We start from the raw sequence: 13,186 nt of genomic DNA on the forward strand, positions 1-13,186 counted from the left end.
TTTTCTTTTCTTTTCTTTCTTCCTTTCTTCCTTTCTTTTTTTCTTCCTTCCTTCTTTCTTTCTTCCTTCCTTTCTTTCTTTTCTTTCTTTCTTTCTTTCTTTCTTTCTTTCTTTCTTTCTTTCTGTTTTGAGATTTTATAAGTCTTTCCATTACCATCATCTGATGTCTCATTAATTACAGGATTCCTGTACTTACAACTTAGTTGTTTGGTTCCTCAAACTTGTTTTCTTTAAGAATTTTTATTTTCATAATATTTATTTATTTTTTGTTCTTTGCTATTTACTTCACATCTATTCTTTACCTGTTCTGTGTCCCAATAAAGCTTGATTCACTTTTTATTATGAACCTTACTTTTTCCATGTTTTCTTTTTCTCACTATTCAACTTACTGTGTTACCAATCCATCTAACAAACATTAATTTTAGCGTATGCTCTGCTTTGATGTGAACTAAAATGAAATATAAAACTAAATATAAAAACATTTTAAAATAGGGCCAGGCGTGGTGGTACATGCCTTTAATTTCAGCCCTAGGGTAGCAGAGGCAGGAGGATCTCTGCAAGTTCAAGACTAGACTGATCTGTGCAGCAAGTTCCAGGCCAACCAGGGCTCCATAGTAAGATCCTGTTTCAAAAATGTTTTAAAATAGATGAACATAAGTAAAGGGAACAGAGCCTTTTGGACAAAGTGTTTGTCCCTTTATTGTGATTCGGTCATTGATAAACTGACTCATATTTCATACATCCATTCTCCTTTTTGAAGAATATTTCTGCCGAATACATAGAATTATAGGTTAATAAATACTTTGTTAAGGCATTATGGTGGTGATAGAGCATTGAAGCTTTGACTGTTTTGTTGAATAAATATGTTGTCAATATTATTATCATTTTCTTTTAATATGCATTGTAGTTCTGTACCCATTACCTTTGTTGTTCATTGTACCTAGAAAAATGTCTTCCCTTATCCTTTCACGTTTTTCCTTTCCTGCTGTCCTCCCTGCCACACTGGCTTTCTTTATTTACCAAGGGTCAACCCCAGAGATGTCTGCCTTCTAGGCCAGTCTGCTATGGACTCACCACTGAGCAATCGAGCTTCATCTTCTGCTCTCCTTTTATCCCTTGAGTAATCATCTCTTCTTTCCTCCCCTTTCACTCTGAATAAGGTGTACCTTTGGGTTCTGATCTGACTCATAGCCTCTCTCCATACTCTACTCGTATTTTTCCGTCTCTAGCTGATTTCCTTCCCTTCATTTTCCCAGTTTATTACCTTTCTCTCTCATCTCTTATTTATCTCATTGGCTTAGTTTAAACTTTTAATCTTCTTTTTCTCATTTACAGTTTTTTTGGCTTTTCTAATACTCTGGGTAATTTTATTCAAAATTGTTTTCTCTTCCATACTTAATGTCTGACTAATGCCTCATGTCTTTGGAAATCATATTTGTAATTTTTATTATTGTTTATTAGATGATAGCTTATTTTTGAGTTTATTTGTACAGCTTTTATTATAAGCCCATGTTTCTGAATTTTAATCTATAGGAGTTGTAAAAACTGAAATTGATATTGCTTTTTCCCAAAAGTTGTTTTGTATTTTTATGTTCCAAATGCCAGGAGTAATTAGTTTTCCTTCTCAAACTGTGGTTTCCTGAAATACTTAGTAGTAGAAATCTGATCTACAAACCAAATATAGATATAGCTACTTGGCAGATTCTTAGAAGTAGCTATTGCTACACTGTTAAGAGCATTGATAATACTAGCCCCTGAAGGTTCTCTTCCAGGATTGTTCCACTTTTGAGATTGAAGCATAATGCAGATGTTAATTTCATGCTCAGAAACCATACAGTTAAGTTGGAAGACAAAAAACAAAACAACAACAACAAAAAAAACCCCTCCAAATTCTAAAATAATCTCATAGGGGCTGGGTATGGCTCAGTGGTTAAGCTCACTTACTGCTCTCCCAGAGTACCTTGGTTTGGTTCCTAGCACCCACATTACAGCCAACAACCATCAGTAATTCCAGCTACAGGGGATATAATGCTTTCTTCTGACCTCTGTGGGTATACTAAACATGTACAGTACACAGATGTACAGGTACACAAAGCATACACATAACGTAATTTAAAATTAGTCCTATAATATATTTCAAGAAGTTTGTGCGTTTGTGTTGGGTTGTGTTCTAGCTATCTTGTAGCATGAGCCACAGGTTACATGTGAGTATGCTGGCATCACTGTCCATCATTCACTGATAATATGCACAATGCTGAATCTAAGAAATCTTGCTGTTAAAATACATCACGGAAGGGGCTAGAGAGACGACTCAGCAGTTAGAAGTGCATACTGCCTTTGCAGAGAATCAGAGTTCAGTTCCCTCCACCCATGGACCCACATCAGGCCACTCACAACTCCTTTTAGCTCTGGTTTCATTAAGTGTGGCCTTCCCTTCTAGCCTCTGCAGGCAATGCACTCACATGCAAACACACACATGCACACACACACACACACACACACACACAGGCACACACACCATTTTAAAAACAAAAATAAAACCTTCCAAGAAAATATAGATTACAGAAGTCTGGAAATACTACAACAGAATGGTCGTCCTTTTAGCTGACATGGAAATGCAGCTTCTGACTAGCCAATGCAAGGCTTACACATTTGTGGGGAATGTACTTTAATAGATCCCGGGTCCCTGAGGTTCTGTAATAATCTATAGATTCTTCTCTGATGTAGATGTTCTATTCAGTAGATAAGGTATGTCCAATAGTTAAAGAGTTTACTTTGCATGATGTTAATCAGTTTAGTATCCAAACTAGCACTTTGGGACCAGAAGGTGGTCCAGTGGTGAAGGAAAGAACTCTTCTGTTCCAGAGGACTGGAATTGAATGCCCAGAGCCCATGTCAGATAGCTCACAACTTCAGGAACTCCAGCTCCAGGGGTTCTGATACTGTCTTCTGGCCTCTGCAGCACCTATACAAATGTTGTATTCATTCACATACACATGTATGCATACACATAAATGGATTTAATAAAAAATATTTTAAATGCTTGTTAACTATCAGTCTGACTTCAGTAGTTTTAATTTAAATCCAGTACTCAGTTCTCCAATTCTCTTTACTCTAGTTAATTAGATAAACATAACATTCATGTCTTCTAAATTTATAAGCTTTTCATATCAGGATGAAAGTGGATTGAATTGTGATAGCTTTTCTAAGCATCTTGTCTTCCATAAGTAGTAGGACTAACTTAGTCATCCTGGTGCACAGACCACATTCTGTCAGTATTTACCATAAATCAACTTTGAATCATATGGCTATTTAATTTTTGCTATTAATCTTTAATATTTTTCCTATTCTTTAGAAACATGGGGTTTTCCTGAGTAGCCTCCTCCCTTATAGAAAATGTTAATGTAAATAATTATTTCACATTGGTTTGTGCAATTAATTGTGGCAGAAACTTTTACACTAAAATATGAAATTGACGTTTTGCAAAGCAAAATAACATATTGCAGTGTATGTATTTTTCTATATCTTTATACGAGTACCTTTGGACATGATTGGTATGACACAGTTGATTAGGGAACATTTACCTTCACTTTATTGCTCATGTTTTAGTATCTTTGAGAAACAGTATCAGTTCTACGTCATAGATTCAGGCTACTTGTTCTTTGAAAGCACCAGAGGTTACGAGGCGCCTTATTCATTCTGGTTTACTACAGGTGGGAGACAGTCTCAGCCATTCATTCTCTGGACTTTTTTTTCCCCTACTCTATTGTCAGTTCTGGCATGACAAATCAGAGTTTCATTTAAAAGTAGGGTTGGAGCTGGTTGTTAAGTGGCTCATGCTTTTAATGTTAACACTCCAGAAGCTAAAGCAAGAGGCTCTCCATGAGTTCCAGACCAATATGGGCTACACAGTAAGTTCTAGACTTTCCAGTTTTGTGTATAGTTAGTCTACTTGATGGTTATTTAATGATGGGATACTTGATTTTAGTTAATACTCAGGTTCATACTGAGCAGAATGCAATCAGGTAATGTCCTAGGATCAAGCAGGGCCAGATAGCATGAGCCAAGAGTTTTGTTTTACTTGCTATAGAGTCATAATTACTTGTCACAAAGAGTATAATGTTGTCCTAGATGCCAGGTCCCCTATTTTTAGGATGTGATATTTTTAGGATGGGCTACAGGGTCCATGTAATACCAACACATTGGATCTTACAGATAGCTCACAGATCCGAGTATTAGACCTACTTGTTTTTCTCATTTTTTAACTTGTTTCTCAAAATTTAAAGCCTTGGAATTTACTCAATATATGTGTCTAGTTTATAAACCAAATGGGTATGTTTTGCCTTAGTACTACAAAAGGCCTTTCAAACATTTCATCTTTAATTATAGGAAATGCATACTGAAGCAACATGTTTTATTCTAAATCAAGCATGTTTTCTTCTCATGTACTCAAATTCTGAGACTTATTTCCTACTTTCTGGAATACTCATGTTTTTCTAGAGCCTTGAGAATACCTGCTTTTTACCATTAGAATACCATCAGTATAATACATACATCACTATGGTGTCCTGTGGAATTATTTGAAGATTGCAATTCTTGTGAACTAGTGGCTAACAGACAATAGACGGACAGAGATTTAAACAGTAGAGAAATAAAGTATGCTCTTGTTAACTAAGTGAATGCAAACTGCTTCACTTTCCCTGTGTATTAGAATCACCATGTGCCTACAAAGTGTAAGTTAGTGTTGCTCCTTCCAGGAAAGCTACCTCTGCACAATAACACTATGTAACCCAGTACACCTAGATTAAGTTAAGCATCCACTGCTGCTCTAAGAACCGTCTATCTTCTATGTAGCTCACGTGGACAAGTAATTTGGCATGTGGTAGGAATTTCTGCCCTCCATATTCCAAGCCTTTACTGTGGCAATGTGCCCCATGAATCCCCCAGATGAACATGCATCATGAAGCACTTTGTGAAAAGTGAGTTTTAAGGAAGAACTCTCCAACCCATAGTGTTGTGGAATATTTAACTATGTAAAGATGTGTTACATTTGTTTGTGTTGCATTTGTTTAATTATGAAAACATGTGTTGCATTTGTTTCACCTTGCCTGCCTAAGGCACCTGATTGGTCTAGTAAAAAACTGAACGGCCAATAGCCAGGCAGTCAAAAGATAGGCAGGGCTGGCAGACAGAGAGAATACATAGGAGGAAAAATCTAGGAAAGGGAAAGAGGAGTGAGAGAAAAAGGACAGAGGAGAGAAGAAGGGAGATAGAGAGGGACACACCAGGGGCGAGAAGCCAGCAGCCACCAGGCAGCCAGACATAAGAAGCAGTGAAAGTATGATATGCAGAAGGAAAGAAAAGTAAAAATCCCCGAAGCAGTAGATAGGGAAAGAGAAACAGATGAATTTAAGTTAAAAGAGCTAGTCAGAAATGAGCCCAAGCTAGGCTGAGCATTCATAACTAATAAGAAATCTTCATGTCATAATTTGGGAGCTGTTTGGTGGCCCAAAATAAAAGCCTGGTATGCCCATGGGATCACAAAGGAAGTTGCTGCTTCTGCGATGATTAAGAACCTGCATAATTAGCTAGATTCTGAATGACTGCTGAGAGAGGTCATTGTCCACGAAATGCACACTCAGCACCCACTTCTGGCCTGTTCTTCTGTAATACACTTTTTTTTTTTTTTTTTTTTGGTTTTTCGAGACAGGGTTTCTCTGTGTAGCTTTGCGCCTTTCCTGAGACTCACTTGGTAGTCCAGGCTGGCCTCGAACTCACTGAGATCCGCCTGGCTCTGCCTCCCGAGTGCTGGGATTAAAGGCATGCGCCACCACCGCCCGGCTATCTGTAATACACTTTTAATTCAGGGCTCAGTGAGCTCATCTCATCAGCAGAGCTCAGCTCATCCTCACTTCATAGGCATTTGGGAAAAGATTGTTTCTAGCTCTTTAGGTTCCTGAAATAAAGGAAGTCTCAGTAGGAAAAGAAAGGTTGATTTAAGTGTTGAGCTAGGGTTTTCATAGTTTCATAGTTAGCTAAAATATATTGTTGATAATTCTGACCTCTATATCAGTCTTTCTAAGAGGTTCCATTATGTATCAAAGAAAGAGAAGCTTCGATTATAACTTTGGATATATAGAGGTCATTTAAAAATAACATTTACAGAATTGTAAACTGAACTAAGAGTTATTTAACCTTTTTTACCTTGTGAAATTTAGTCAGAATAGTAGTTCTTTTCTATGCTATCGATGAGGTCTTTATTTTGAAATTCTCAGCATCATTCTCTAGCAGGATTACATTCGTTCCATAATAAAGTTTATTTGTAGCATTTAACGTTTCAGTGGCTAGTAAATTAAATTTATAGCATACACCCATCAATGCTTTTATATTATCATTATGAATTATAGCATTGTGTTGCTTATTGGGTACGTTATTAGGTATCTGACACTAAGCTCAGCATTTTTACTGTCTTAACTTAATGTGCTTAACACTTCTAGTATGTAGTTACCGTCACAGTTGGTTTGCATGTGGGGAAGCTGTGACCCAAAGGCTGTAGTGAGTGCTAGTTTAAGCTCTGAAACAGCAAGCTAAGATTTGATTCAGGTGGTAGACTCTCTAATATAGCCTCATTACTGGCATCACCATTTTACTACTACACCAAAGTCCCCTTTATTTTGTGTCAATTTTTTTCTCCATTTGAACTTACTGACTAAAGAATCAAAATGTAGAGAAAGGTCCATACACAATTGAAGCACCAGTTAAAATTAAATAACCATCTGAAATCTCATAGCGTTCAGATAGGTCATGTTTTTCTTTAACTACAAAAATGAAAATGCTGTAAACATTTTAAGCTTACCAGTAGTACTACGTTTTAATGAGCAATCTGAATCTAAACCAATTATATTGTTAATAAACAACGATAAGGAAATATCTAAGTGTCCCTAGGATAGCGTAGTTCCATAATTAGGTTAGCTTAGGCTACTGTGAAATATAATTATATATTCTGGAGTTATAGTAAATATTTTCATTAGCTCTGTAATCTTTACAGGGCTCATTATTATTGCCATTGTGAACGTCCTAAAAGAATATTTACTATTAAAGTATCAATCAGAAATATATCTGTAGATAAATGTTCATCCAAAAAGATACAGTGTAACATTTCACCATTTCATCTTGCGTACATAGCACTGAAATTGATGTCTCTTTGGTGTAATTGAAGCTTATGGAGAACAGTCAATGTACATGACGATTTCTATCTTAAGTCTCTTTTGTCTTGGCTCCTTTAAAGGTCATATACATGAAACCCTTCTCATGAGTTTTACATATCATGGTGTGATTTTTAATCACATGACTTTATTCTTAATAGTAGAGATGTGATGTGTTGTATCCTGTTGGCATTTAAACCTTTCTTAATGGTGATGGTTTGGCGGGATAGTTGAGTGGATAAAAGCTTGCCAGTGAGCCAAATGACCTTGGGATGCACACGTGCACAGAGGGAACCAACTCTCACAAATTGTCATTGACCTATGCTTGTACATTTTGATACTCTTACACACACATACACATAGACATGCAAACATGTACATGTGCAATAAATGAATGAATGAATAAATAAATAAAATTGAAATAAATAATTAAAAGAACTAACAAAGAGGAACTCAGACTGTCAATGTGCTTTTTCCTCCCAACCTATAAAGCCTGACTCCTGGAAAACAGAGAAATGTTCTACCCTGTCCTCTTCCACTGTAGAAGTGTGACACACAGAAGACCCTTAAGTTTTCATCTACTTCAAAGTTCGCTCATTGCCTTTTAAATCTGCTTGTTTATATGTCTGTCTACCTGTCTTCTATCATGTCAGGACTTAAAAATCCTCTTTATTACTTTCCTTATTCCCCTATTGTACATTCATACTTTTTGACAGTTCAACTTCTTCCATTTTAGCACCCTGTCATACATTTAAAACTTTTGACTGCTACATAAAGTCACAGTACCTTTTTTTTTTTTTTTTTTTTTTTTGGTTTTTCGAGACAGGGTTTCTCTGTGTAGCTTTGTGCCTCTCCTGGAACTCACTTGGTAGCCCAGGCTGGCCTCGAACTTACAGAGATCCGCCTGGCTCTGCCTCCCATGTGCTGGGATTAAAGGCGTGTGCCACCACCGCCCGGCCCACAGTACCTATTTTATTAAAATTATTTTTACAGTTTTTCTCAGGACTAACCTGGAAGTATGCTAACATCTTGTACTCTGTAGAGCATCTACCTTAGAAATAAAAAGCCTTAGAAGCTGTGCATTAAATATGCCAATGTGATGGAAATAGAATCTCACTCATTTTCATTTGTAGTTCCAGGTGCAGCATTATGTCTCTCAGAGTCTCGTGACCCTAGGAAGTTGCAGCTTGTTGAGGAAGTCTATTATATTGCTACTACTATCCGAAGTGAACAGCTTTGTGGACAACCTGGGAGCCATCAATCAGGTACATGTAACTTGAAGCTGTAACTCATTAACTTGGGTTTAACACAGCTATCAGCTTTTGGCTTTGTTCTCTCTCTCTTCTTCTTCTCCCCGTATTGATTTATTGATTTTGTACTATTTCACTTGTTGCATTATCTCTAATATATGTGAATGTTCCCGCCTACTGAAATTACACAAGGGTACTTCAGCCAGTAGAGGTTTTGTTGTTGTTGTTTAATAAATCCATTTTGTCCTCCTTACTGACACACATGTACCAAAGTTCTATTGTTCTGAGCAAAGGAATGTTTAGATGAACAGACTTAAATATTCCCAATGGAAATATAAAGTGAAATAGGAGAAAATAAGGTGGACCTGAGGATACTAAATAGAGAATGGTTCTTCTACCCTATTGCCTGAGAGAATTTTCCAGCTGAATTTTAAGTATCCTGTTGTCAAGCCACATGCAGTCCAATTAAGCAGAGGTCTCTGAAGTAGGATAGTTGGCATCAGTATTGCAAAAGCATGCCTGGCATTTCCACAGTGCTGCCTAGACTTAACACCAGTGCTCCCAGCCCTTTCATTTGTACAAAGTGTTACATGCTACCTCTGTCAAACAAGTGGGAGGAATAGAAGCCATTCCCAGATTCTGATGTTGATCATTGATATTGCATATGTTTACTCTATGTTACTTACCATCTCTATTGTAGAATTCAGGAACACAATTAAAAAGAAATCAGAAGGAAGTTGGCAAATTTATGTAAAAGTAAAGTCAATTTAATAATTCAAATATACCTTAGAGTTTTAAAGTGATTTTGGTTTAACAATGTTCCTTTGACTTCTCTATGTTTAATGGAATGGTCTTAAAACTATTCTTCTAGTCTTGTTCAGTGGATGACACAGCGTATCATCTAGTCAGCATTGTTTAGGTGCTTCTGAGAGATAAATTTACAAAGTCACTGTCACAAATCTAAAGGAGAAATGAATAAGTCAAGCTGATTACTTTAAAAAGAACAAAATGTTGAAATAAATGCATGGTGCTGTTTGTAGAAGTTCCAAGGTCAAAGAACTGGTCACAGTAGTTTACAAGCTCCCAAAGCACTTCTTGTCAAAGGAACAACTTTAAAACAGATTTGAGTGGAATCAGCAGAGAGTAGCAGAATGCAAAGGAACTGGACTGTTGCTTGTAAGAAGAGGTTTACCAGGGTTTCTGAGGAAACAAGATGGGTTTGGCACTTAACAGGGAACACTGTGGGAAATAAGTTTAATTGAATTGAATTATTTATCTGGAGCATAATAACAAGTTGAGAAGTCAAAATTTCATCTTTGTAGTTTAGTTTAATTTTGAAGTAGCATCATAGATATGGAACCAAGCCTTAAGGTACCCAGCCTTAAGTCAATAAGACACTTGACCATGGTTTCAGAAGGACAATTGCAAAAGCCATAATTTATACTTAAGTGTTCTGTTATGCTACTTTAAGAGAACAAAAAGGGGGTTAGAGAGATGGGTTAATCGTTAAGACCACATACTGTTCTTGCAGAGGACCCATGTTCAAGTTCAAGCATCCATATCTGGCATCTCATAGCTGCCAGTTCCAGCAATTTCAGTGGCCTCTTTTGGCCTCCAGGGGTATTGGATTGCACTTGGTACACATAAATGCATGCAGTTTAAAACACATATGAAGGAGGGAGGGGAAGAAAGCTGAAGGGAAGACAGTGAATTTAAATAATAGAAGAAGAAAAAAAAAAACAAGACCGCAAACAATAGTGAATTGTTTGCAGGCATTTGTGGTAAATGCTTCACTTGTGCTCTCCTAATCAATCCTTTTGACAACCCTTTCAAATATTAGTATTGATCAAAGACAAAGAAACTATAAGTCAGCATTTCTAATGGCAAATAGCTGAATGCAGTGCAGCCAATTTAAACAAATGAATTAATGAGCAGCTATGGATATTTGGAAGCAGGCTGAAGTATGAGACTCTGGGCTGTACTTTCATTAACTAAACCTTTACCATACTGCAGAATTAGACTATCAAGGGCATGGGTGACTACTTTTGCTGTCATGACCAGGAAACTGTGTACTGAATCCATCAGTGCTGGATCTTCTTTGGGGTTCAGAATGTTATGTGTCAGCATAGTATACAGAAGCAGCCCATGTGAGCCTTATGTAAGATCTAGCTCACTGTATAACTTACTTTCAATTAAACAGTTTCTTTTAATACAACTAATAACATAAACAGGGAAAGATAAAATATATCGTTCTGTGCATTCTCCACTTATTTTAAACTGTGAAAAGGAGATAAAGCATGAATGATAACTTTAGATCATAGGGTCCATCACATCTAGGGCTCAGAGTGTCAGTGCCATATTCTTAGAGAATGAGCAGTAATAATACACAGTTGAAGAGCTTACATATGGGAAGCCAGATGGAATGCAAAGGGACATTGAAGATCTCAGGTACAGGAAGTCACTTATTCCCAGCCCTCAATTCATTGTATATACCAACCGATTCTAAAGGAACGTTAATGTGGAGAGATTAAAACTAACAACAAAAACAAAAACAAAAAAATGCCCAATTAAGAGATGTAGAAATGTCACTGAAATAGGCTACTGTGGAAAAAATGCTTGTGTGTGGACAGAGAGATTGAGTTTGGATGTGCTGAACTTGAGGAAGCGTTGAAGTAGCATAAATGTAGGCTGATGGAAATATGAGACAATCTTTCCAAAGGTCTTAACTGATCCGCAGTTGGGTACCTGTCTGCTAGACAACAGTGGAAAAACAAAGTCAGTAACATTTATTTATGTCTTCTCTCTAGACATGTATATATATATATATATATATATATATATATATATATATAAAACAAGGATGTATATAACCTTTGACCTTTAGGAAAAAAATGAGGTAGAAGAAATGAAACCCAAAATGGGGATGGAAAGATGGCTCAGTGGCTAAAAGCGCCATGTGCTCTTCTAGGGGACTCTGGTTCAGTTCCTGGTACCTATAAGGCAGCTCACAGCAGGCAGAAAATCTGAAGTGATGCAACATACTCTTGTGCTGTCTTAGGGCACTGTACACACGTGATGCAAAAGCATACATGCTAAATGTCCATACACATAAAATGAAATGGAAAAAAATGATGGAAGATAATGCCATTGGTAGTTATTATAAATGTGTTACGGTAGTTTAAAGACTTCTATTTCAAATCTATTAAATATCTTAAAGAATATGAAAACAGTAATAAGAAGATGGGAGTTTCGAAAATAATATTGATAGCAGTATATTTATGAACAAAGTAATCAAAACCTAAGTAAATATAAAAATGAAAGGAATCCTTACCAGTAAGCTCTATAAGTTATATTAAGTACATAATCCTTAGTTGCTAATTTCCTAAATGAACCGAAGAAGAAGTAGAAGGTAAAGTTAACTTCTGTTAACTTGAGAAGTTACATTTACAATTATAATCAATTTCCCAAGTGAAAGTTCAGGATCAAATGATACTATGCTTACACAAACTCTAGAACGTTGTTACTCAACCTGTGGGTCATGACCCCATTGGGATTGCATATTAGATATTCTGCATATTAGATATTTACATTACTGTTTATAACTAGAAAAATTATGATTTTGAAGTAGCAATGAAATAATTTTGTAATTGGGGGTCACCACAACATGAGGAACTGTTTTAAAGAGTCAAAGGACGAGGAAGGTTGAGAATCACTGCTCTAGAGGATAAGAAACTTTTCTGAACCCAATTTAGAAGCTCACTGTTATCTATCAAAACTAGAAAAAGACACTAACAACAAATACCAAAGCCTTATGTTGATAATGTTGATACCTCTCATGACCATAGAATGAGAGGCTACACTAAATATTAGGAAATGGAACCAAGCAATGTATGACAATAATAATACCAAGTAACCAAGCAGGATCTACCCCAGGAATAAAACAATGTAATCACCATATTTTAAAAAGTTATAACAAATTGTATTTCTGAGTATGTGGAAAATTGGCAAAATTTATCCTTCATGCATGATTAAAAAATTGTACTAAAGTTGAAGAAAATTGTCTATATATGTTAAGATTTGTCTGTGAAAAAATTACAGTTACCATACCCCATGGTGAAAAGTGAATGATTATTTTCCCAGGCTGGAAACATGGAACATTCTTTTTTTTTTTTTTTAGTTTTTGTGAGATTAATATAATTACGACATTTCTTCTTTTCATATCCTCCCTCCAAACCCTCTCATATACCCCTGCTCTCCTTCGTATTAATGGTCTCTTTTTTCACTAATTCTTATTGCATGCATATACATATATATGTATATATGTATACATATGTGTATATTATAAACATAACCTGTTTTTTCAGTATGCTGCTTCTATGGTTATAGTTAGCCCTGAAAATACAGAATATTTTTTTGTATCATTTCCATTTAGCAAGTTGAGCTGTTGTACTTTTGGAATAATATGGCTACGATATCATTTATAGTTAACATGGCCATGAAGATAAAAAATCCAAAATCGTTTTCTGTGGCTAACAGTCTGTTAATAATTCCTCATACATGCAGCCAATTGATTTTATACTTTGAGACAATTTCATTGGGAAAGATTGGGACAATGCTCAGTATGATAATGAGGAAAATATTTGAATAGACCCTTTATAAAAGTTGCTATATTAGTCATCAGAAAGAACATGAATAATTGAACAAGAAGATACACTGGATAGAATTTTTAAA

General features: G+C 36.0%; 1 protein-coding gene across 2 annotated transcripts in view; it reads left to right on the top strand.

Annotated features, from left to right (window-relative positions):
- Mei4 (meiotic double-stranded break formation protein 4) overlaps window positions 1-13,186 on the top strand; it is a 144,848-nt gene that overhangs the window by 69,682 nt on the left and 61,980 nt on the right. For both annotated transcript variants that reach the window (XM_059268291.1, XM_059268289.1), the window contains exon 3: window positions 8,339-8,470. In XM_059268291.1, coding sequence (XP_059124274.1) covers window positions 8,339-8,470 — 132 coding nt within the window. The remainder of the gene's footprint in view (window positions 1-8,338; window positions 8,471-13,186) is intronic.

The sequence above is a fragment of the Peromyscus eremicus genome, chromosome 7 (assembly GCF_949786415.1).
Source record: "Peromyscus eremicus chromosome 7, PerEre_H2_v1, whole genome shotgun sequence".
Taxonomy (NCBI): Eukaryota; Metazoa; Chordata; class Mammalia; order Rodentia; family Cricetidae; genus Peromyscus; species Peromyscus eremicus.